General features: G+C 36.0%; 3 protein-coding genes across 3 annotated transcripts; all 3 read left to right on the forward strand.

Annotated features, from left to right (window-relative positions):
- The first annotated feature begins 1,818 nt into the window (after positions 1–1,818).
- On the forward strand, positions 1,819–4,272 carry LOC110757070 (tropinone reductase homolog At1g07440-like). The gene is made up of 5 exons (XM_021958598.2): positions 1,819–2,012; positions 2,247–2,454; positions 2,942–3,158; positions 3,271–3,377; positions 3,837–4,272. The coding sequence occupies exons 1-5, from the start codon at positions 1,939–1,941 to the stop codon at positions 4,023–4,025; spliced, it is 795 nt and encodes a 264-aa protein (XP_021814290.1). The 5' UTR covers positions 1,819–1,938; the 3' UTR covers positions 4,026–4,272.
- A 6,863-nt stretch (positions 4,273–11,135) lies between these two features.
- On the forward strand, positions 11,136–14,735 carry LOC110757069 (tropinone reductase homolog At2g29330-like). Its single transcript, XM_088255456.1, has 6 exons — positions 11,136–11,433; positions 12,836–12,968; positions 13,154–13,364; positions 13,782–14,001; positions 14,108–14,214; positions 14,386–14,735. Exons 1-6 carry the CDS (start codon positions 11,328–11,330, stop codon positions 14,572–14,574), a joined length of 966 nt encoding a protein of 321 aa, XP_088111582.1. The 5' UTR covers positions 11,136–11,327; the 3' UTR covers positions 14,575–14,735.
- Positions 14,736–22,100: 7,365 nt separating this feature from the next.
- On the forward strand, positions 22,101–23,837 carry LOC110773471 (tropinone reductase homolog At5g06060-like). Its single transcript, XM_088255459.1, has 5 exons — positions 22,101–22,259; positions 22,346–22,556; positions 22,860–23,079; positions 23,182–23,288; positions 23,455–23,837. The coding sequence occupies exons 1-5, from the start codon at positions 22,171–22,173 to the stop codon at positions 23,641–23,643; spliced, it is 816 nt and encodes a 271-aa protein (XP_088111585.1). The 5' UTR covers positions 22,101–22,170; the 3' UTR covers positions 23,644–23,837.
- Positions 23,838–25,589: the final 1,752 nt, after the last annotated feature.

The following is a 25,589-nucleotide window of genomic DNA, read 5'->3' on the forward strand; positions in this document are numbered from 1 at the left end:
TCAAAGTCTTTATTTGGAGTTGGGAATCCCAAGTTGTGATGCTCACAAGGTTGCTTGGTCATGCATGAGCTATGTATACATTATGCTTGTTAGTGGATGATTTGATTCATCCACAAACCCAGATAAGAAGGAAGTGGGAAGCCAAACTAAAAGCTAATCCATTTGCCCTTGAAGTGCTGCACCAAGAAGAATAAAGAATGAGAAATGACATTGTGGGTTAGGTATTTGAGTTAAAAAAAAAAAAAAGAAGATTAGTGGCTTGTTGTTGTTGAGTATGTTGGCTTATAAATAGAGAAGTTCCCCAAGTTTTCAAAACAACCCCATGGGGGGGAGCTCTCAAACATCTCTCTAGAGCTCCTCTCCCTTCTCTCCCTCAAATTCTCTTAGTTCTACATTTAGTTCTCAATTGTTTGTAATAAAACCCTTTTACTAGATTTTCCTTCATGTATTTTCTTAGCTTTGTAATGTTTTACTTTTATTTATTTAAATAAAACTCTTTAGTTAAGGCATGATGTAGCCCTAGTGTGATAATCTAGTTTTCTTGTTTTTCTATCTAGTGATTGCCTTTTAATGTTTGATTCTTAATCATCGTGTTTAATAACTTGATTGATTTTCTTGATGCCTGATCACTATTTAGATTGTTAGTTGAGTTTATCGAATGCAAATTAGAGTAAATACCATACTTGAGGCTTGCTTCTTATGATTAATATTTGTAATTCTTCTAAGGTAAATATGTTGTGGTGTTTTAGACAACTTGCAAAACAAAGATTATTTCAAACACACATTATACTCGCACTTGGCTCCTTCACCTAACCCATATTAAAGGAAATAATCTTATTTGAATATAGCCATACTCATCACTTGGCTCCTTTACCTAACCCACAATTCCATTTGATATAATTTTTTTCTCTTTTGGCTTTTGTGGTGTGGCACTTTCATATTCTTTGGATTGTTTATGTCTTCTTTGCATCCATTTCTTCTTATCTACAAGTGATAGGGTTGCAAGTGCCATTTCATGATAACAATGCAGCTATCCTAACTTTTCCATTAACAACAATAATGCATGCATAGGTCATGCATGACTAAGCAACTTTGTGAGCATCACAATTTGGGCTTCCCAACTCCAAATGAAGACTTTAACGACACTAAATTGAAGCCTAGAAAATGATATTTCCAATGAACTCAGACCCTGTTGCTAATTCTCAATCAAAGCTATTGAAAATATTAATATTCTGTGACTGCACAGCTGCTGTCCCAATTTAATTGCAGTGGAGTGCATTCATTATCAAATCGGGCCAGCAGCTCTGCAGTCAAGATTGTTGGGCGATAGTCATGACAAGTATAAAACTCCCAGGTGCATAGACCCTTTCCACACACCTACACATCATTGCGGGTTGGAATTGGATTTCATTGCCTAGCCAGGACTAGGACATTCGGGTTCAAACGGGCCATGTCTAGATTGGAAACTATTAGCCTAAGCCCTACTTAACTAAAAAATGGGCCAGACTTGTCAAACTTTAGCTATGGATTTGTTCGGGCTTTGGCCCATGTCTGCACAAACCCAATCCGGTCCACGAGCTGCATTAATTAGTTCATGAGAAATTAAAAGATTTAAAAGGTATGCAGATTCGTTCTCTTTCCAAAATCGCTATGCTATCAAAATATTTGTGCTTGCACCAAAAAATGTTAAAAAATTAATGTACAAGGAGATTCCATATATGCAGAGCTGGTTTTTGGACAAATAATAATTTAATCATAGATATACATGTCAGTCCACTAGAAATACCAGCATTCCAGACCAACAAAAGAAGCAAGTTGCTGCACCATCAGCTGCCACGTAGTACACCGCTTGTCCTGGCCACCAAATACTGATAATACAACTATAAAAACCCATTAATAGATGAGAGAGAGAGAGAGAGAGAGAGAGAGAGATCAGATATGAGTAGCAGAGAGAGGAGATGGTCTCTTCAGGGATTGACTGCTCTTGTTACTGGTGGAACGAAAGGGATTGGGTTAGTTTACTTAGCTTTCTCTTCGTCCTCATTAATTTCTTATTATGCTTTCCATTTGGAAAAAGACCATTAATTAATCTTTTCAATTTTCATGTGCTGCAACATTTTCTTTACTTCTCCAAATTCTCCCCTGTTTTTCTTCTTCCTTTTTTTATTTATTATATGTATAAATAAAAATAAATTATGGGTACCAATTAGTTTTAATACTTTATGTTAAATTGTTAATGTAATTAGGCATGCTATAGTGGAAGAATTGGCAGGGTTTGGTGCAACTATTCATACTTGTGCTCGGAATGAAGTTGACCTCAATGACTGCTTGAGTCAATGGGAGAAGAAAGGTTTCAAGGTCACTGGTTCAGTGTGTGATGTGGTGTCAAAATCCCAAAGAGAGGAGCTTATAAACAAGCTTTCATCCCTGTTTGATGGGAAACTTAACATCCTTGTAAGTACAGGACAATTTGATGAAATTCTAAGTACAAAAAATCACTTTTTTGCTTACTTACTGTTTTATTAAGGATTTTTTGTCACAGAGAAAATTGAACTGGTATTAGCTTTTGTAGCAGACAAGATGTCATGGAATAGATTCTCTAGTTCGAGTAGAATTAACTTGGAAAATTTGAGGATAGTTAAAATCGATAAACGGTTATCTTCTCGTCCATTAAATTTGATTTCAAGACCCCTTTCAACAAAGGGAAGACTGTGTAGCTAGATCAAAATCTTATTAGCAAAAAGTTTAATTAGGGCTCGTTTGGTAAGTGTTTTCGTTTTCACGGTTTTAGTTAAAAATATGCATGGGAGAAATGAGGTAGAATGCAAGGACCAATGGGAGTAGCTAATAAACAATGCCTCCCTATGTGTTCAAGTCCTTCTAAGTCCCATTTTCTTGTAATTTAGAGTCACTTCACTGCATATTTACTGCATTTTTGTAGATAAACAATGTGGGAACAAACATAACAAAACCAACGACGGAGTTCACAGCTGAAGATTACACATTTCTTATGAGTACCAATCTTGAATCTGCTTATCACATGTGCCAACTTGCACATCCTCTGCTCAAAGCTTCAGGAGCCGGCAACATTGTTTTTCTGTCTTCTGTTGCTGGTGTGGTTTCACTGGAAGTTGGAACTATATATTCTGCCGCTAAAGGTGCCTTTTAATTTCCTTACGCGCTCATATATATATATATATATATATATATATATAAACACACAAGAAACTTTGTGTTCTGCAATTGAAGCGTTTATGTTTTGTGTTTCAGGAGCAATAAATCAATTAGCCAAAAACTTGGCATGTGAGTGGGCAAAAGATAACATAAGAACTAACAGTGTTGCGCCTTGGTTCATCACAACTCCCCTCGCTGACCATGTAAGATGATCATATCCAGATCATTTGCTTGTTTTTATGTATTTCTAACTAGTTAGCATTGTGATGGGTTTTTTTAAAATTTTTTATTTTTAATATCATGATCAGTTTCATGTTAATAAAGTGGGGACACCAAATTAAGCATGCTCTAAGTGGAATCAAAAGTAAATAGAAGGAAAGAAAAGGCACTGCAACATTGCTAATTCATGCTTAGGCCCCGAAGGCACGAGTAGAAACAAAAGTACCAATTATTATCCAAATTAATTTGACAGTACTTTATTTATTTATATGTGAGCTCATTGTTTGTGTCACACGTGAGTTGGTACTCAAAAGTTGGGATAATAATTGGTACCTCGAGTCTCTTTGTTGGAGAGCTTGACCACCATGTTTATATATACTTTACAAGCTTGGAATTTAGCAGCTACTAATATATGTGTCCTATTCTGTTTTCTAAACATGCAGTTTCTTGGCAACGAAAAATCTTTGAAGATCATCAAGTCTCGAACCCCGTTAGGACGCCCAGGAGAGCCAGAAGAGGTGTCTTCCTTGGTAGCATTTCTGTGCCTACCGGCGGCCTCTTACATAACTGGCCAAACTATTTCCATCGATGGTGGGGTGACTGTCAATGGCCTCCTCTTCCAAGGAACATGACTTGGAAAAGGTTCTGTGCATGCATATATATATATATATATATACATCTACTAGTAGGAATAGGATAGATATCTGAGGTCATATAAAAACCAACTGATTCATCTAATAAAGTGAGTGTGCATGCTGTAATTTTATGTAAAAATAAGGTGGCATCAATGTTTTAATAAACGACTAAATGGTAAGATTAATGATCATTTGCTGTAATGGTATGGTACCTAATTTTTAATTTTCGTACGTTTTTGTACAATTATTGTACCATCATCAACATTGGCCAGGCCAGCATAACTCGTTCATCTAATAAAACTCAAAATCTCTCTCAAACTTTTTTATTTTTTAAATCTAGCAAAAGTCTTCGGCATGGAACCAAAAGTGGAAAGATGTCTGGTCCAGCCCATCCCAACTTTGATGGACACCATCTGGGCTCTATCTTTCTTCAACGAAGTTCTTGTTCGAATGTTCATGATCATGAACATGTCTTGGTCCAAAAATAGATTATTAGGGACCTAATCTCGCACTAGCAGTTTCTCTGTGCCAATTCACCAATCAATGAGTCTTCCCAAGCCATTTTTGGTCCAAAGAAATCTACGTATCAAGTATCATCATTTCCTCTCACCTCTATACTATCAAATATATGTACTTGCACCCAAAAAAAGTAAAAAAAACTCATCTATGCACGCATTGTTGATTTGATTCTACATTTGCAGAGTTTGTTTTTTTAGAGCAAGCAGAATTTCATTAAAATAGGGGTAAACGCAAGAGATTTACAAGAAGAATACACCCATAATGGAGGTTCTTGCAAACAAAATATGGACAAAGAAATCCAGCAAGACAGTGAGCAATAAAAAATTGGGAGCTTTAGTAATATACCCAAAATATGGGCTGAAATTAAAAAAAAAAACCCTACATGGAATGCACTTTAGAAACATACCCAAAAATCATTTACTACTTACAAAATGAGTGTTGAATTTCCTATAAATTACGTGACTGCCACTAACTAACTTAAAAGAAGTCCAATAAAAAAAACACAAAAAAAAAAAAAACCCAAAACAAGCCCAGCCCAGATTTTTTTAAAAAAACCCAAACTTAAGTATAAAAAAAAAACACCAAAACCAAGGGCATATCCTCACGACCCTTCCTTTTCCCCGAATCTCTGCAAACCATGTCATAGAAGTACATTGTTAATACCATGTCATACAAGTACACTGTTAATACCATTTCATAGAAAAATATTGTTAATACCATTTCATAAAAAAAAAACGTTATTAATAACATTCCATACAAAAAACATCGTTAATACCATTTCATACAAAAAACATTGTTAATAACATTTCATACAAAAAAGCTCAGCAAGACATCCGATATCCTTTGTAGAAACCACCTCCAATTGGCTACAGTTTCACCAGATACAATCGCAAAGGCAAAAGAAAATACCTCTACAAGAAAAAAAAAAAGTACACTGTTAATACTATGTCATAGAACTATATTCCAAGTAAAAATCACATTCTGCATATCATAAACTTCAAGTGCACAGCTATATATAGAGCAAAATATAAAGCATGCTTCGTTACTGAAAATCTGTTAATACTATCTCATAGAAGTACACTGTTAATACTATGTCATAGAAATCAACACAGTTGCATGGTATGAACAGTATAACAGCTGTTCATACCACTTACTGGAAGTTAACAACTACATCATTTCATTTGCATAATAGGTACGATAAAAGTTTACAACTCCATACCACTCAAAATCAACTACATCATTTCATTTGCATAATCAATTGATCCTTCATCACTCCACATACCATAAACATTGAATCAGAGTGGCTCCCACACATACTTCTCATCATCATTGTGCTTGGTGGTAACAATGACCTTATCTGCAACAAGATAAGCAACAGTAGCCAAGGCTTCCATAAATTCCTTGGTGCCACCCTTGCAATGGTACCAAGGTTGTTCACCAAATCTAACAACAAGAAATAAGAACAAAATAATTAAGCATAATAGAATAATTGGAACAACACAAATAACAATCATAAGCCCAAAGTGCATAACTGATAAGGTGAAATAGTATATAGAATTTGAATAGCCTGCTGTTTCACTACAAACTACAGGGATAATATGAAACCATTCACTCCTCGCGTCAAAATTTCAATAGATATATGTTGAACCAATAAGAGAATAACATAGATTTTCTAAATTGAACTAAGAAATCCATATTCATAATTCAACAGGGCATAAAAAGCAAAGAAACTCCATATAGTAGATCAATAGAGGAAAATAAAAAGAGGATATCTTGTTTTTCATTAATAGTAAGCTCTGTGGGCTAAGTCGCAGCGCATTGCGCTACACTCGGGTTAGAAATGCATATTTAGCAAGCATTTCATACCAAAAATAGTCAATTTGATCATCCAAGAAATTAATATAGGTCTTTGTAGTCATCAAATAAGTTCATGTGTATAACAGATTCTAGAAACTTATTGCTTCAAATGAGAAATTGGTTTGGTTTCAAAACACAGAAAGAGAAAAAGAGAAATTGGTTTGGTTTTAAATCCATTTTCCACATTTAAACCAGAGATAGAGAAAAAGAGAAAAATCAAATCAAATAGGCAATGCTTCGCCGCCACTGATAAGTCCATAAAATTACATATTTATGTACTCTTTATACTTAGTTTTTGTAGGAGAATTTGATTTAAAAAGGACTTATTACTTTATTTTCTCAATTTTCAGTTTTCCAGAGCAAGTAATTGGTTTTCAACGGAAATACGACTTTTTGGTGGAGTTTTAGTACGAGACCAGTTGGAGATGAAAGCTAAGATCTTGAAGATGATTGTGGAATTTTTCTAGAATTTTCGGAGCAGCCAATGAGAGCAGTCTTTGAAGTTAAGTCAGCATAAGATGCAATCCCGTCAAAATTGTGCTGTTGTGGAAGAATGACTATTTGAATACTTTCCTGATTTTTCCTCAAGGTGTGTGATATGTGGATGGAAAGATAAGACAAAAATATACAATTTACATATTTTTACCAAATTTTCTTGGAGGAGGAACAATCCCAAACGTGCGTGCAAAGTAACTGATGTGTTATCCCAGTCCAAGTAGGAAGATGAGTCAATTACTTACCCATTTTGGATTTATGTTTTAATTAGGTTTTTCTTTATTTTTGGGCTGCTGTAAAAGCCCAGTGAGGGTAGGAATAGACGTGTGGTGTTTTATTTAAGCATGAGAAACAACTCCTTATGGAGGACGCAAAGACTAGGAGAAATTGGAGATGCCGGAAGAGTACCACAATTGGCTAAGTTTTATTGTTTCTTCCTTATGTTTTTGTTTATGTCGAATTCTATGATTATGTGTAACTAATTTTCTTTGCTAGGGCATGATGTAGCCCTAGTATGATAATCTAGTTTTCTTATTTTACCTATCTATTGATTGCCGTTTGATGTTGGAGTCTTAATCATTGTGCTTAATAACTTGGTTGATTATCTTGATGCTTGATCACCATCTAGACTTTTAATTGAGTTAATCGGATGCAAATTAGAGTAAATACCATACTTAATTTGAGGCTTGCTTCTTGTGATTAGGATTTGTAATTCGTCTAGGGTAAATACCATACTCCTAGGGTTTACATGCTTGTTCGAGGTTTTCACTAATCTTAATGAGTTTCTATGTGTTGATATTTGACCTAAATATCATAGGCGAATTGCATGTAGGAATATACGAGTTAGCCTAAATACCATAGGTAATTCATGAAAAATGAAAACTAAGCGGCGACATCAAATGGTTAGTAAATAGGTAGGTGAATAAGAGGCTAGATCGGATTACTAGTGGTGAATTCATTGTCCTAGTGCTTCTATCAATTTGAATTTCTCATCCTTGTGTTTCGTGACTTTCTACTTGTTTTGTCTTTTAATTTCGTTGGTAATTAAATCATTCTTTCAAAAACCCCTTTTGTGTTTACGTGAGTATGCTACATGTTTAATTTCTTGTTTATATAATTAGAGTAGTTAAAGTATTTTGTGAAGTAAATTAGGTTAGACTAATTGGAAGTTTGACCTCGTATTTGCCATACTATATTACGTTTGACTTTGTGCACTTGCGAGTATAATTTGTGTTTAGACTAATCTTTATAATCTCCATTTTTCAGGTTGTCTAAAAATCACAACAGCCACCTCCGCAGCTGTAACCTCCATTACCACCATCGCCACTTCCACAAGACTGGGCCTCGTTGATGATGATGTTACGGCCGTCGAGGTTTTGATTGTTCATGCCTTCAATCGCGTCCCTTATGGCCTTCTCGTTGTTGAAGGTGACGAAGCCAAAGCTGAAGCCCCTGGACCTCCTGGTCTCACATTCATTGATCTGGAAACACAAAAAGAAACCAAATCAAATTAGATCCGTCCATCAAAACCAAAACGCCGGAGTATAATCAAACAAATATACAATAATAAACAAAAATGAAAAGGAATCAATTGAACATCAATCTTTGGGAGAGAAAGATCAAGTAACATAGAGAAACAGAAGATCAAGTAGCAGAGAGAGAACATGCGTCAAACGGCCTTTCGATTCGATGATCTCACCGAACAGAGAAAAGGCCCTCTCCAGCGCATTATTGTCGGTGGCCCAGGCGAGCCCTCCAACGAAGCTTAGAATGATGAGGTTGAACAAAAACTGAGGTGGAAGAACAAAAACTGAAAATTGGGGTTGAAGATGAAGATGAGAGACCGGAGGTCGTTGAAATGAGTTCTGATATGGTGTTGATTAGAATTCCAATTTTATGTTAAAAGGGTAATAAAGGTATTTCATCTTAATAATTAAATTAAAAAATATACAGCTGTTGATTTTTGGGTTTATTTTGGGTGTGTTTATATACATTAAATAGTATATGGTATTTTTATAGTTTAATGTCTAGGAATGGGTATTTAACTAATTTCCTATAAAAAAAAATTACAATGACAAACTCAGTTTACTCAGAGTTGAAAATTAGATGATCAATAAGTCTCCAGACATCACCAGTGCTTCCGAGATCATGAAAGAACACCAAATTTGTTATATTGCATTAGGTTACTTTCTCCACAATAATTTTACAATTACTTCTTCTTCACACTTAATTATTATTATTATTTTTACATAGTTTATCAAATAATAGAAATGGCAACAAGTAGCTGCCATTACTTTAAAAATGGCACACATGGGACCCATTTGTTTAATTGAAATAAGGAAAAACTACATAAAACCCCCCAAATTATAGGTCATTTTCAAGTTCATACGCAATTTTAGAGATATTTACAAGTACATACTCAAATATTAAAAAGAGGTCAATTATATTAAATAATTAAATTAAAATTCAAAATTCAAAACAAAAAATCTCTCACTGTCTCTTTCCCACCCAGCCAACCCCACCACAACCTCACCCACCCCTTCCTAGTCCCCCTGATCAGTCCTCTCCTCCTAGCCCCAACCAATACTAGAGCCCGAGCCAATAGATATGAGGAGGAGATCTGAGCATCATCGCATCTTCAAAGACGTATGGCAGATTCAACATATCGGTTCGCGACAACGTCGCTTAGTTTTCAAGGTTGACGACGACCAAACCACTTGGGTTTTGCAGATCGAAGGTTCGCGACGGTGCTAGATGTTGTTGTGAGGCTCGGGTTCGCGACGGCGTCAGCATCTGGGTGTGGTGAGAAATTGATCGGGGAGGGTGGCACCAGTTTTTTTCGTAAAGGACGATGATGTGGGGAGGGTGGGTTGGAGGTTGGGTTGGAAGGGAGGGGGATATCAGAGAGACTAGTGGAGGGGGGTGGGGCTATCTTTATTGCTTTTTTCTCTGGGGAAGAAGGTGGGGCTGCAGAGAAGATGAGTTTTTTTTTTTCTTTCCGTTTTTTAGTTTTTTTTTTAAATTTTTTATTTCTTATGTGGAGTCCACGTCAATTAAAAAATAGGTCCCACAAATGTCACATCAGCATTTAACAGATTAGCTAACGGTTTGGCTAACGAAGTGGGTAAATTGTAGGGTTTCCGAGAGTTTGAGTATGTACTCGTAGATGTCTCTAAAGTTGGGTATGAACTTGAAAATGACCCTATAGTTTAGGGCGTTTTATGTAGTTTTTTTCTTGAAATAGTTTTTTCTTGGACTGGCATCGCTGACCACCCAAAATCCTCGAGCTAGGCTCCGGAATCAACACTGCCATCATGCTGGGGGCTTGGTGAAGGAGAGAGAGAACGGTGGATTTTCTGAAAAAACAAATGTTGGAAGTGTTGTGAAAATGGATAAACACTTTCACTCACTCCCCTAATGATCTTGTTGTTGATGGACTTTGTGACACACACAATGATGGATGAATCACACACACACACACTTGAGAAACCAACCAAGCACAAAGTGACACAAGTATTTTAGAGGTTTAACAATTGCCTACATCCTCTTGGTGATCCCCTTGAGAAATTCACTAATGAAAGAATAAGTTACAACTTTGGTTTACACAAAAACCCCCTTAGAACTCTATTATCTCCCAAGCTCTCTTTTCTCTCTCACCCCTTGCTCAACATTTTGATGCACTTGTAAACACTCTCACAACCCTTGGTGTTTCCCTCCTTGGTGTCTAGACTCTCAAGACCCAACTCAGCTCCTATCTTGAACTGATTGCCCTCTCTCTCTTCCTCTCTTGGTGAGTTAAACCACTCTTGGACACACTAGCTCCCAACTACTTGTCCACTCCTTGAGAAGTAAAACCACACATGTTGTCTTGCTTCCTCTTCCCTTTAATACACAAGCCTTTGGACTTCAGAAGAGACTCCTTCATTCCTCCCACGTTCTGCCCTTGGTTACCTAACATGGACCACAACTTGGGCAGACCAAAGGCTAGGAATTGATAGCTGCAACTTTAGCCACCCTATCTAGAGCTATAGGGTAGGTACTCTTTGAAACAAGTCAACAATCCTTATTCAATGGTGCTCCAGCTTTTCCAGCACATTGCTAGACTTCCTAGAACCCATAACACACCTTAGAGGCCCGAGGGATTAGGTAGGGAACCAATCACATGTGAAGACACCTTGAAAAACGCATGGAAAAACGACACAGCACGTCTGGCGACCGGTTGCACGTTCCTGGCGACCGGTCACTTTGCAATCTGTCTAAAAGCAACCGGTCGCAACTACCTGGCGACCGGTCGCCTGCCGCGAGCTCCAGCTTCTTCTTCAGACCTCGAATCTGCTTCAAAACGACCGGTCACTTTTCCCTTGCGGCCGGTCGCTTCCTCCTTCACTTGCATACTAAATGTGAGCCAATTTTACAACAGGAAGCACAATGAAGATAAGGGTGGAGCCTCCTCTACACTTGCAGAGACTTTATGTGGCTGGTTGCAGACCCATCATTGGAGTGGATGGATGTCATTTTAAGGGTCCTTTCTCAGGTAATAACTACAACAAATGGTTTGAATAAACACTCAAATTAGCAAATGGTTCTTACTCATGTTTGTCTTCTCATGGCAAATTTTGGTTTGAGCGAACAATTTCAGATAAGAGTAGGGGCGCCAAGAATATCTATCGGAACCAGGGGGTGAGTGAGAGTGAGGCTATCTGCCTCTGAGCAGATCTGTTTGTACTTGAATTTATTTTGATTTGTAAACTAGAGTTTGAATATTTAAGACATGCCTTGCATTTCATGCTAGCTACAACACTAGTACAGTAGTATATCTTGGACAATGGAGTCATGTGTTCATCAGCCAAAATAAATCAATTTTTAATTTTATTTCATTATCTTGTTTTATATGAAATATTGAAAATGCATGATATTTTTACGTAGTAGTTAGGTATTCTGGATATCCTTTTTGCGTTAAAAGAAAATATTGTGGGGGCAATGCAATCCCATGCACAAGACCATTAATCTTTTCAATTTACGTATGCATGAAATGCAACGTTTCCTTAAATTATTCCCCTGTTTTCCTCTGTTTTAGAACTCTGGGTACATATTTAATTTCACCAATTTATGCAAAATCTTAAGAATATTAGTAGAAGAATTGGGAGGGCTAGGCAGAACTATACATACTACTGCTTTAGCCAATGGGAGAGAAGGGGTTTCAAATCACTGGTTCAATTTATGTATTGTAGCAACAAGCCTAGTAGGAGTCCATTACTTTTTCAAATCATGCATCGATATTGTCCCTCCCCACCTTCATCATCTAGGAGGGAGAAGGCTCAATGAACCTCTAGGTGTAAGATTTTATCACAAAAGGCATTGGTGCAATTAGGAGTGGACTACCTATATATTTGAACGATATATTAATGTTTTATTCTTCGATGTGGGACTTACACATCATGGCTTGTATCGAGCCACTTACACCAACATTGTGATGTGGTGTTTTATCACTAATTAGTAATTAGCATTCATGGATTCCTCTTCCAAAGAACATGACTTGGAAATAGTTGTATTATTTGTTGCATAATAGGAGAGCCACGCTTGAGCTCTTTTTTCTTTGTTCTTCTATTCTTTTTTGAGGTCAAATAAATACCATCTGATTCTGATCTAATACCCGAGTGCTTATGCTTTAATTTTATGTGAAAACAAGGTGACATGACATCAACGGATTAATAAAGTTCCCAATTGTTTTTTGAAATGTCTTATGGTCCAAAGTTGTCGTTTCAAATGTCTTAATTATGGTCTCAATTGTCTTTTGAAATGTCTTATTTCTGTCAATTACCAATGCAAAAGCAAACTGGGATTTGACCCCAAAAAAAAATAAAGAAGAAGAAGCAAACTGGGAATTTGCCACATAAAAGCAGTCAGTATTGACATTGCCTTGTTTCTTATATAAGAAGTGAACGGATGGGTGGATGAATTGAAGAGGGAGAGAGAGATGATGGCTAAGGCAGATATCAATGGCAAAGATCGTAGATGGTCTCTTCATGGAATGACTGCTCTTGTCACCGGAGGAACGAAAGGGCTCGGGTTAGCCTTCTCTTTCAATTTCCTAGCTTATTTTTTCAATCTGATCGTCAGTGTTTTCTTCTCAAAAAGAAAAACTTGTAACATGCATGAGACATCTAAAGTTATCAGACAGTCTACTAAGTGAACATTAATTTCTCTCTTTCCCACTTTTTTTTATGTATGGATCATAATTGCATAATATATAGGCATGCTATTGTGGAGGAATTGGCGGGGCTAGGTGCAATTGTACATACTTGTTCTCGAAATGAAGACCAGCTCAATGACTGCTTGAGTCAATGGAAGATGAAGGGTTTTCATCAAATCACTGGTTCAGTATGTGATCTGGTGTCAAGAGCCCAACGGCATGAGCTAATAAACGAAGTCTCATCACAGTTCAACGGGAAACTTAACATCCTTGTAAGTACTCCTTTCATATAAGTTGTATTTGGTGAGCCAAAACAAACAATTTATAGGCCAGTTGGCCAGGACAGTGAGCCGCTCCCTTGCACCCAAATTCGAATTCCCTTCCCAGTCGAAAGGCTTTAATTTTCGTCTTTTTGGTAATGAGAAACCAAGATAATGTTATTAAGAAAATTGGCCAGTACCCAAGGGAAGACCATTATTATACAGCTTTTCTTAATTGATTTTTGTTGAGTATAATGGATGGTGAGCTAGTCTCGTCCCTTCTCCATCATACCTCCATCATACTCAACATATGTTTTTTTTTCCTTTCTCGAAACTATTTTATTAAGAACTACATCTAAAATATGAAAATCATGATATCCAAGAGTTGTTCTAAAATGATCATCCTCTTGCAAATATATTTGGGTGTAGATAAATAATGTGGGAACTGCTGAAGTAAAACCAACAATCGAGAGCACAGCTGAAGATTACTCATTTATTATGAGCACCAATCTTGAATCAGCTTACAATTTGTCCCAACTTGCACATCCTCTTTTGAAAGCTTCAGGAGCTGGTAACATTGTTTTCATGTCTTCTGTTGCTGGCGTTGTATCAATTGGGGAGGTCGGAAGTATATATGCTGCCACTAAAGGTACTGCCCCCCTTCTTTTAACAAAGAAAAAAAGGAAAATCTCCTTTCAAAATTTAAAGTGTAAGCTGTGACTCTTTTATTTATTTATTTAAATTATATGTTTCAGGAGCAATAAATCAATTGGCAAAATCCTTGGCTTGTGAGTGGGGAAAAGATAACATAAGGATCAACAGTGTTGCACCTTGGTTCATCAAAACTCTCACGGCTGAACCTGTAGGATCCTAAATTTTTTAGTTTTCATGTTTATTGACGCATCATTTATTCAAATTTGAGTCTACTCCGAATTTTAGTTTTCTCTGACAATACGACTGATATATGAGTACTACCACATTATTTAGTAAGTACATTAAAACTTATCAATCTCTCTTCTTTACATGCATGCAGTATCTCAGTGACGAAAAATATTTGAAGGCTATTAACTCTCGAACCCCGTTAGGACGGCCGGGAGAGCCGGAAGAGGTGGCAGCGTTGGTGTCATTTCTATGCCTCCCTGCAGCTTCTTACATAACTGGGCAGACTATTTGCATCGACGGAGGTTTGACTGTCAATGGCCTCCTCTTCCAAGGAGCATGAATATAATTGGAAAGTTGAGCACAAACCATAATGTTTCTTTCCCAAATTCTAGTGATGACTGTAGTAGTGTACTAGTAGGAGACACTAATTCCATTGTATTCAAAGTGCTTTCTATAGAAATGAATTTTCTTCTTTGTGGCCCTAAAACTAAAACATCAATTTCACAGCTCATATTCCTAAAACATCACTAAAAAATGTAAAAGTTGTTTTTCTTTTTTTGATTTTTTTTGCCAAAGTTAGGAAAAGGAGGGGGTTTCTCACACACAGTTAAAATATGTTATTGTGCAGGAATTGACAGTGCTACGTGCAACTATGCATACACTGGATCCATCTTTTCTTGTGTTCTTTAACCTCAATATCTTGTGTTCTTGTGCACTTATAACTTAAAATACTGGGAGCAGTGGCCCTAGAGGTCAAAGTGTAGTAGAAAGAGATGGGTAAGAAGAACTACCAATATTGCCGCGTGTGAAAAACAGGTATAGCCGAACGGCTATACTATCTTTTTTTTTTAAAAACCCGAGTATAGCCGGGCGGCTAACTATTCATAGGAAAAAAAGGGCCCGCATAGCACTTAGGCGCTTACGTTTAAAACAAGTATGGCCGCATGGGTATACTATTTTAAAAAAACAATTACCCGGGTAGAGCAGAGCGGCTATACGGTTTTGTAAAATACGCGAGAGTATAGCCGCCCGGCTACACTATTTATAGTTTAAAAAAAGATCTGCCTAGTTCTTAGGCGCCCACGTGTCAAAACACGTATAGCCTGCAGGCTATACTATTTAAAAACAAATAAAATTAAAGTGGTAAAGCCGCGCGGCCATACTTTAAAAAAAAAGGAAATACCATAGTATAGCCGCTCGGCTATACGATTTAAATATATTATATTTGAAAGGTATCGCCGCTCGGCTATACTGTTTATTTTTATTTTTATTTTTCAAAAAGTACCCTCCTAGTTGCATTAATTTATACTTTATTAATATTCATTGGCTGGTTTCAACATATCTAAAGTGGATATTGAAGAGAGAGAAATTTCACAGTAAATCAATCTGAGAGTTCAATGTTTTCTTCTTCTTTTTTGTGGGAATGTTTGTCTTTAATCTAACTCATTCTCTCGAGTGAAACTTGTTGGAGGAACAACAATCAATATTATTCTAATAATTTATTTAAACAATTAAATTAAAAAATAAATAGAATAATGAAATTAAATATGGCTATAAATTAAAAACTTACTGTTCTTGTAGATAGAGGCTTGCAAAATTGCAATGTCCTAGGGCTTTGATTTCTGGCGAAATTTGTGTGTTTATCTCTGAAGCTATACAAGAATCATGAATGTTCTTTGCGAATTTGATGTAATTGTACAGACCCAGGGCTTGTGTTTAAATAGATAAGGACCAACATGTATCAGATAAGGACAAACTCAATCAGACAAAAACATTATATGATATTTGAATTTTAAAAATAATTCAAACAAATAATTAATTAACTGATCAGTTTCAATTTAAATCACATAGCCTAAGATGTGTACAGAAAATGGATGTATTATTGAAAACTATGTACGTACGTGTATAATACGAGTATTAAACGTAAAAATGTTATATTCTTTATATGAGTAATAACTTTGGCAAAGTAAAAAAAAAAAAAAATCAAAGGGGAGAATAGAGACTTGGGTAATGGCCTAATAGTAATGGATAATGCTCTAAACTAGTCTTATCGATAAAAGAAAATCAGGGAAATTTTTTTAATTATAAATGATTTATAAAAATAATTATTAAAAAAAAAAAAAAAAAGGAGATCCCAAAGATGGCCCTGACCTGATCTATATTGTCAATTTAGGTGGCTAGCAGTCAGCATAAAACGGAGCTCTTTTTTCTTCGTCAATTTTTGCATCCCTAGAATTCTCTTTTCCTATTTAAAGGAGTTCCCAAGTCAATATTGATTTTTGGATAAAATGAATAAAAGTCAAGATTCAATAAGTTCAATCTACACTCATGCTTGTTCGATTAAGAGATTCAATAAATTCAACAAAAGATTTAGTTGTGCTTCTTTTCTTTCTTGAGAACTCCTCTAACTAACTTGGGGAAAATAATTACCATTTAATCAAGTGCTAGTTGGCTATGCTTGTAGAAATTCAACTCCCTCCGACTGAAGCAACACATTCCACTATAAATATATCCCTCCTCGCTATATCTCAATTACCATCTTCATCTCATCAAACTTATATCTTTTCTTAATAATACAAGCAATGGCAGGTGACTCAATGAGGTCTGCTCTGGTGACCGTCTTCATCCTTGCGATGGTACTGTCTCCGATTTCGACCTCTGAGGCAGCTCGATCCACTTTTCGAGGTAACAATTAATTCACATCGTTTTTCTTCATATAAGATTTAATTTGTAGATTTTGGTTTTGATGTATAATTAATTAAGAATAATGTTTTATGTGATTTTTTTCAGATGCAAAAACCATATGTCCTGCTTGTGTATGCTGCACCCCTGCACCACAAGGCTCTTGCTGCAAATGTTGTGCTACACCTTCATCACCAAGTCGAAGTCAGTCCGAGAGAAGTTCTCCATGAGAGACACAAAAATTGATACGGCAACGAAAACGAGTCTAAGTTAACTCAATAATATGGAATAAAACACGGGCCTGCTCTACTTGGAAACCATGTTCTGTCTTCAATTCAATAATATATAACAATTATTAAGTTATTATATGTCTTTTTTTTAATGTGGTATGCACATTATTCTCTTTTGATTTTGCTTAACAAACTTTGAAGTTTATTTAACTAATGGATTTGAGCTACGTCTTCAACTTTGCTCTGTACGGTGTGCAAACTTTTTTTCTTCCTCTCAATGGTCATATTATAAACTACTCTAATGTATAAGGATGAGATTCAAACTCACGTGCAAAAGGGGCGGGTGGGCTTGGATTGTGTCTTGCTTGGCTCCACCAATTGGATCCGACTAAAATGGATGCAGACCCAAATTTCGCCAGAGCTAATCCTAAAACTATCCCTTAACCAATACATGCACTGGGGCTACTTTTGTACCCAAAATCTAACAATTTGGGCTTGTCCTACTTGCGTTTAGGGTTTAGGGTATATCGCAGGATGGTGAAAAGTCAAATGGATCCATATCCTTTTAGAATAGGCTTAGAGCCTTTTTAAAATATTGTTAGGCCTTTTGGTGCAGCTGTTTGCTACTTGTAGAAGAGGAATGTTGCCCAAAATTTAAAGTATCCATCCAATTGGTGAGGTGTAGCAGTTGGCCAAAAATGGTCTTGATAAGATGATTGATTTAGAGCGTCTAATTCAAAACAAATTAACAAATTAGCAATTGAGAAAGACCTAAAATATGTGAAACAAGTATACAAGGCTTCTCATACTCAGAATGGCAGAACTTGGCCTTTCGAGCACCACAAAATCCATATTTTTGCTCCCCTGATTGATTTGCATTGCTTAAGGCCTAACTCAGGTTGAACTTAGGAAAGGGAAAGTAAAAGAGTTGTTACGTCATTTTGCCTTTGTGTTCTTGCAACACCAACCTCGTTCATGTAATTTTGTGGCCCACCAACTAGCCAAATTTGCTTCATCTTATACTGAGACATGTTACTCGACATGTTACTCGATGGAAGAATCGCCTAGCTGGCTTCACTCTTACCTTCACGAAGATTAGTCTTATTTCCATTTGCTTGATGAATAAAATCTCTGACCTAGGGCCGGTACACCCACTTATGCAACTTGCAATTCTTGTGTTGACTTGGCAAAGCTAATAATTGAATCTGCAATACCAAATGAAATACTTGCAAGAAATTTCTTAGTTGGAGACAGAGAATAGCCAAAACACAAATAAACCTGCAAGAGAATCCTTTTCTGTTCTTCTTTCAGTTGAACAAGAGAATCCTTCTCAGACAGAAACAAATTGACTACGTCTCTAATAATTTTTATATATCATATGTACATACATTTCAGTTATATTATTCATTGCGAGCAAAGATTGCAACTTTCCTAGGAGAAACTATTTGTGAGAATGATGGAGATGTTCAAAAATCTTGAAATAATTCATTTTGAACATAAATTGTTCGCTAACAATTTGGCTAATGTCTCTCTGATAACTTAGGCTTCATCAGCTTGGACTGTGGGCTGCCAACAAATTCTAACTACTCTGAGCCAACAACAGGCATTGACTACATTTCAGATGCAGCCTTCATATCCACTGGTGTAAGCAAAAGCATAGCCCCTCAGTACAAAGCTACTCATCAAAAGCAAGCAGCCTATGTCAGGAGTTTTCCTGGGGGGTCAAGAACTGTTACAGAGTAAACATCATAAAGGGTACTAAATATTTGATCCGAACAAGTTTTGTGTACGGTGATTATGATGGCCTAAATACGCTGCCAAAGTTTGATATTCTCTTCGGAGCTAATTCTTGGGACTCAGTGGAATTTGTTGATGCATCTTTAAGTACTAACAAAGAACTTGTTCATGTTCCCACATTAGACTATATATATGTCTGTCTAGTCAACAAAGGCTCTGGAACACCATTCATATCAGCATTGGAGTTAAGGCCTTTGAAAAGCATTACTTATTTGAGTCCAACAGCTTCGCAGGCACTCTTCCTTCGCTCAGATGTCAGTTTGACGGCCGTAGAAGGTCTCTTCAAGGAATGACTGCTCTTGTCACTGGAGGAACCAAAGGAATGGGGTTAGCCCTTCTCTTTCAATTTCTTAGCTAGCTTATTTCCATGAGTGTTTTCTCATAAAAAATAACACGTGTTGTTGTGATTAGGTATGCTATTGTGGAGGAATTGTCGGGGCTAGGTGCATTCGGAACCAAAACCAGCTCAATGACTGCTTGAATATTCAATGGAAGACTAAGGGTTTTTGATGAACACATAATTATTACAATTTCTATCCCCAATCTATATTTGTTAGTACTTTATTTTAATGAATTTTGCACCAATTAGAATGTTCCATTGCATTTTAAGAATCCATTTGCACTTCATTGAAAGATATGCTAATTCATTTGAATTCTCTATTTGGTTATCTCTCCTTTAAGTGGCACCCAAACTCTTATCAATTGGGCAATAATTGTTACATTCTAATATCATGATTTTATATAGGTGCATGTTGGAGCTATTAAGGAGAAAGAATGTGCATGCATGTGAAGCAAAAAGAAAAGAAAGAAATGAAATGAAGCCAATTCCAGTCCATTTCCGGAAGTCAACTTGCAAGGCCCAAAACATTCACTTCTACTGCTCAGATGAGAATACATTCTTCATAAAAGTTGTTCCAATGGGTGTCTATTATGACATATCCAAATTTGAGCCCCATTGGATACATATTGAAACCTCAGGCCTTCCTATACCAAGCCTGGTTCAGAAGAATCGTTTTTTCCAGCAACCAAAAGAAAACCCACATGGGTTGGCAGCAAAAGGGCAACCATAATTGAACACCTTTGAAAACCCATGTGAAGAAAGCTTGAGGTGCAGCATCTAAAGAATTGAAAAGAATGCATGAAGTGCCACACCCATGCCAAAAGAGGATGAAAGCCACTAAGAAGTATGGGATGAAAGCAAACAATTCAACAATGGAAGTATGGGATGGAATTGATTCCAACCACACTAACTTAGACAAGATGAAGTGGGAGTTATGGATTGTATTGGAATAGAAATGGTGGTGTTGGAATTCATCATGATGTTCCTCCCTCTTAGCCCTATAAATAGAGAAGTCTTCAAGCTTCAAAAACACACACCAAGCTCCACAACTCTTGAGCTTTCTCTCCTTCCTCCAATTCTTCTAGTTCTAAATTTCTGTTTTAGTTTTATTTTATGGGAACTAACTCCCTAGCTAAGGCTAGGGGGAAAGCTTTTAATATGAGTATGTAATTTTTATTAGTTTGATCCAAACTTAAGATTTAATGTGATTTTGTAGTTTTTGTTCAAATGGAATTTATATTTTTCTTTTTAATTAATTGATGAATGTTTGATAATCTATTTCATGGGTTCAATCATGTTTTTCCCATTGTGTAGTAAAAACTTTCATGCTTTTAAAAGAGAAGAGAATTACTAAAGATTAATAGAATTTTGATGAAGTTTATTTTTTGATAGTTTGTTGCCAATGGTACAAGTTATGCTTAGAATACTTCTAAAGGAAATTAAAAAGAGCTTTAATTATTTTGAACAACTACATTGGAAAATATTTAGTGGATCAAATCATTAAGAGTTGCATGCTTATGTTAAAAGTAGAACCCCAATGCCTTAGTGTTTTAATCAATTGAATTTTCTTTAAATCAAATCTTGCATAAATCTACTTCTCAATCACACTTGTTCTTTTTCATCTCTGTTATTTTCTTTACACCGCTCTCTGTGGAAACGACACTCGGACTTCCGAGCTACACTACTATACGACACCTTCCCTTAGGTTTTGCAAAGTGGTACGAACAGTTTTCATCAAGTAACTGGTTCAGTCTGTGATCGGTCGTCAAGAGCCCAACGACAGGAGCTAATAAACGAAGTTTCATCACAGTTTAAAGGAAAACTTAACATCCTTGTAAGTTCATATCATATCGGTTGTATTGAGCCAATATACAATTTATAGACTACAAATATATAATATACAATGTTCAAAAGTGCTCAATTGGCTGTGTAATAATACTTGTGGGAGATCATGGAGTGTATCTACAAATCTCTTGATCTTTTATTCCCTATAGTTTTAAACTATCGCTTGTACTAAAAAACAAAAAAGTAGTTTAGCTATATATTAGTCGGAACCTGAATGGAGTATATCTGCAAATCTTTTGTAGGTTTTAGACTACTAAAAAAATAAAAAAGTAATTTAGCTATATGTAATTTAGCCGGCCTATTATTTAATGCTCTATTATTGTCTCAACTAAATAATTCGTATAATTCCCAGGCCCATTTGTTATTAATTAGTTAAAATCGATGATATTTTTGTTGGACATGGTGGCATCCCTTAAATGGGTTTGATATGGTCGCATCAAGCAAGTTATAAAAGGTTTAATTTTTTGTGTCTTTTTGGTAAGGAGAGAGAAACCAAGATAACATTATTTAGCTTCAGGAGCTGGTAACATTGTTTTTATCTCCTGTTGCTCATAGATCTAGTACACAAGTACTTCCTCTGTTTTTCCTCAGCTTTCTTCTCCTTTATTATTTCTTTTATTTTGCAAAGAACTTACTAATATAGTAGTTTGGAGTAATTGCTCTCTCATGCAAGATCCTGAATTCGAGTCTTAGTATTTGTGTAATATGTATGTGAGTTTAGTATATTATCGTCCCTCTCAATAAAAATAGGTTCTTAAAACAAATTATTGCTTTTGTTTTGTATTCGATGACTTCTAGGCTTGATTAAATTCCAACTCTACGACACAATTTTCCACAAATATCTGAAGCGCGTGGTTGTGGGTTTGATGTGTACAAGAGAAGCATTAATTGTGCTTCTTTAGACCTATAAACAAGTGTAAAGCAGTGCAAGACTAACAAGTCTCCTCTAGTTTCTACTTAATATATATCTTCAATATTCTCTTCAAATTTCTGAATAAATATATATATAACCAATTTGAAATATCAGTAGCAGCCTCAATAGATGGCGCAGGCAAATAGCAATGGCAAAGATAGTAGATGGTCTCTTCACGGAATGACTGCTCTTGTCACTGGTGGAACCAAAGGAATTGGGTTAGCGCTTTCTTCCTTTATGCTTGCAATCTGAAAGTGTTTTTTTTTTTTTTTAAAGTAGTACTACATATATGTGTTGTGTTTAGGTATGCTATTGTGGAGGAATTGGCGGGGCTAGGTGCAACTATACATACTTGTTCTCGTAATGAAGTTCAGCTTAACGACTGCTTGAGCCAATGGAAAATGAAGGGTTTTGATCAAGTCACTGGTTCGGTATGTGATGTGGTCTCAAAAGCTCAACGAGAGGAGCTTATAAACAAGGTCTCATCACTATTTCACGGCAAACTTAACATCCTTGTAAGTGTGCTCCACTTATCCGTTAAAACTGGTTGAGCCTTGCATTTTTGTATAATTTATGGCATGGTCAAAATATATTGGCTGTAAAAAATTTCCAGGGATATATATATGTAACTGTACTATCTAACTCAATATTTAGTGTTATTTGTCTTTCTAATGTTGGAAGTAGAGGTGTTAAATGGACCGGATCAGCCCTAACCCGGCACAAGTCCGGCCCGATTAAATAAGGGTGGTATTTGTTTCCCACTTATGAACATAAAACCTTCATTTATGTTTTAAACTACTTTTGGACTTTGGCTGTAGATAAACAACGTGGGAACTGTCGAACAAAAACCAGCAATCGAGACCACAACTGAAGATTACTCATATATTATGAGTACCAATCTTGAATCTGCTTACCATTTTTCCCAACTTGCGCATCCTCTTTTGAAAGCTTCAGGAGCTGGTAACATTATTTTTTTGTCTTCTGTTGCTGGCGTTGTATCAGTTGGGGAGGGTGGAAGTATATATGCTGCCACAAAAGGTCTTTTCCTTTGCACATAGTTTTTGCATTTTAAAATTAAAATAGAATTATAATTGTGTTCTGCAAGTTGAAGTTGTGACTCTTCTCTGCACTCTATTTCAGGAGCAATGAACCAGTTGGCAAAAAACTTAGCATGTGAGTGGGCAAAAGACAACATAAGGACCAACAGTGTTGCACCTTGGTTCATCAGAACTCCCCTCACTGAGCCTGTAAGATCCCTTCAAAAATTTCCATATGATCGTGTTTTTAAAATTTTCTAATAACATATTATGTATGTTGTTAAACTGTTAATCAATAACTGCATATTTAAACTCGAACTTTCCCCACACGTAACATGTGCATTCATCTTCTCTATGGTCTCTTCCTTACTTGCAGCTTCTGAGTAACCAAAAATTTTTGGAGGCTGTCAACTCTCGATGCCCTTTAGGACGGACTGGAGAGCCAAAAGAGGTGTCTGCCTTGGTGGCATTTCTATGCTTCCCTGCAGCGTCTTACATAACTGGCCAAACTGTCTGCGTCGATGGAGGGTTCACTGCCAATGGCCTCCTCTTCCAAGGACCATGAAAAAATTATTTATGTGATTTGTGTGCTTGCTAGTAGTAGGAGAAGCTAGAGGTCTCTCTGGTTTCCTTGTCTTTTGAGTTCGGAACCTCCTCTCATCCATCTCATAATATGCTCTTGTTTGTGGTTTTATATGGAGGCCATTGATCTTTTGAGTTCGATAGTTTACTTGTTTACGTTGAGAAGGATATTTTTGCTTGTATTGAAAATGCTACGTTTTCAAATATGAAACTTTGTCGTGGACAATTGTAGCTTGTAATGTTGTTTTTGACATGAATTATGAATGAACTTACTATTGTTTCATTTTCAATGTTATTTTAATTTTTAAAAAAAATTTGAAACTTTTACACTATGACCCTATGAGGTAAGAATCATGGATCTACTTAGGTTTGCTGTAGTAGAAGAATTGGGAGGGCTAGGTACAACTATGCATACTTGTCTTGGAAATGAAGTTGAACTTTAGTGACTTCTTGAGCGAATGGAAGAAGAAAGGTTTCTAAGTTACTGGTGCAGTCTTAGATATCAAAAGCCGAACGAGAAGAGTTTATAGGCGAGATCTCATCACTGTTTGATGGAAAACTTAACATATATCTATCACAGTTTGATGGAAAACTTATAGACAAGATCTCAGCACAGCTCCATCTATCAGTTGAAAGAATATACAATAATAAGATGAAACTCGTATGGACAAGATCTCTTCGCTTATGAAACACATGGCGGTGTGGGAGATATACCGAAAAAATATACTTTTTAGGCGAATCTCGAGTTTCTACATTGACAAATGGTGGATCATTACAACAATCCAATGGCTAGACTAATTTTATTATAGTTAATGCTATGGTTTTATTTATTAAAGTTAATGTTTATGCTTATTAAAAAATTCTGTGTCTCCTGACGTTTGGCTAATTAATCCTTCCCTGTGATATCTACCCGTTGGCAATTTGCCACAAAAATAAATAATAAGACAAACTCATTAAAGTAAAAATCTATAGATTTTTACTTACGTCCATGTAAGCACAATTCGTTGGCAATAGTAGCGTGAATTATTTTTGCATATGTGTCAAACTGTGATTTATAGGAAGATGAGTATCTGCTTATTGAAAAAGAGGGAAGCAATATCCAATATTAAATATCTAAAATGTTATTTTTTCTGTTTTCAAAAATAAAATATGTTATCGCATTTAGAAGATTGTCGAAATTGTCCTACCCAATCTCAAGTATATATATAATATTCTCAAATTTATAAAATAAACATGTGAATCAGAAGATATGGGTTGTTTACAAAAAAGATTACCCTAGATTTTGTGGCCGTTGATAACTAATGCCATTTTATTTAAATTAATATATCATATTACTATCATGCACAGGATGACAACTGTGGAATATTAAACTAAATAATGCTGTCACACTAAGTAAGATGGGCTATCCATGTTATATAATAATTGGATGTACTTTTTGTAATGATGTACACCTTGAAGCATATTCCTAATTATTACGAATTATTCTCTTCTTCTTTTTTTAATTCTTCTTAATTTTATTCCTTGTTAGGGATCGTACACATCACACATGCGATTGATTTTTCTGCCTATTTATCAATGGCGAGAAAAATTGGACTTCTAAAACTATTTTAAGGTCTTGTGTTCGAATCTCTCCATCCCAATATCGCTTGCGTAAAAAAACACACTACTAAATAAAATAGCTATATGCAGTACTTTTGTATTAAGTTTTTTATGACATAATTAATGAAATGAAATGCTCACTAAATCAAATTTAAGACAAAATGGGATCTAGTTTGCTGTGATATATTGGATCTCTTGGCAAATAATTCAGACACTCATATGCCCTCAGCACGTGGAAGAAATTAATTGGCATGGGGCTCTGGGAGGGCCAAATCAATTGAAATCAAAGTAGCATAATTCTATTTCTAAACAAAGTGTACTTCACTTGGT

Source organism: Prunus avium, chromosome 6 (assembly GCF_965620075.1).
Source record: "Prunus avium chromosome 6, drPruAviu1.hap1.1, whole genome shotgun sequence".
Taxonomy (NCBI): domain Eukaryota; kingdom Viridiplantae; phylum Streptophyta; class Magnoliopsida; order Rosales; family Rosaceae; genus Prunus; species Prunus avium.

What these genes read in the sequence shown, in the direction of transcription:
- LOC110757070 (XM_021958598.2), top strand. Translation starts at nt 1,939, where the DNA reads ATGAGTAGCAGAGAGAGGAGATGGTCTCTTCAGGGATTGACTGCTCTT. An exon ending in GGTGGAACGAAAGGGATTGG is followed by an intron (nt 2,013 to 2,246) that starts GTTAGTTTACTT and finishes TAATGTAATTAG; the next exon opens with GCATGCTATAGTGGAAGAAT. An exon ending in CAACTCCCCTCGCTGACCAT is followed by an intron (nt 3,378 to 3,836) that starts GTAAGATGATCA and finishes CTAAACATGCAG; the next exon opens with TTTCTTGGCAACGAAAAATC.
- LOC110773471 (XM_088255459.1), top strand. Translation starts at nt 22,171, where the DNA reads ATGGCGCAGGCAAATAGCAATGGCAAAGATAGTAGATGGTCTCTTCAC. An exon ending in GGTGGAACCAAAGGAATTGG is followed by an intron (nt 22,260 to 22,345) that starts GTTAGCGCTTTC and finishes TGTTGTGTTTAG; the next exon opens with GTATGCTATTGTGGAGGAAT. An exon ending in ACGGCAAACTTAACATCCTT is followed by an intron (nt 22,557 to 22,859) that starts GTAAGTGTGCTC and finishes CTTTGGCTGTAG; the next exon opens with ATAAACAACGTGGGAACTGT.
- LOC110757069 (XM_088255456.1), top strand. Translation starts at nt 11,328, where the DNA reads ATGAAGATAAGGGTGGAGCCTCCTCTACACTTGCAGAGACTTTATGTG. An exon ending in TTTTAAGGGTCCTTTCTCAG is followed by an intron (nt 11,434 to 12,835) that starts GTAATAACTACA and finishes TTCTTATATAAG; the next exon opens with AAGTGAACGGATGGGTGGAT. An exon ending in TATATATGCTGCCACTAAAG is followed by an intron (nt 14,002 to 14,107) that starts GTACTGCCCCCC and finishes TATATGTTTCAG; the next exon opens with GAGCAATAAATCAATTGGCA.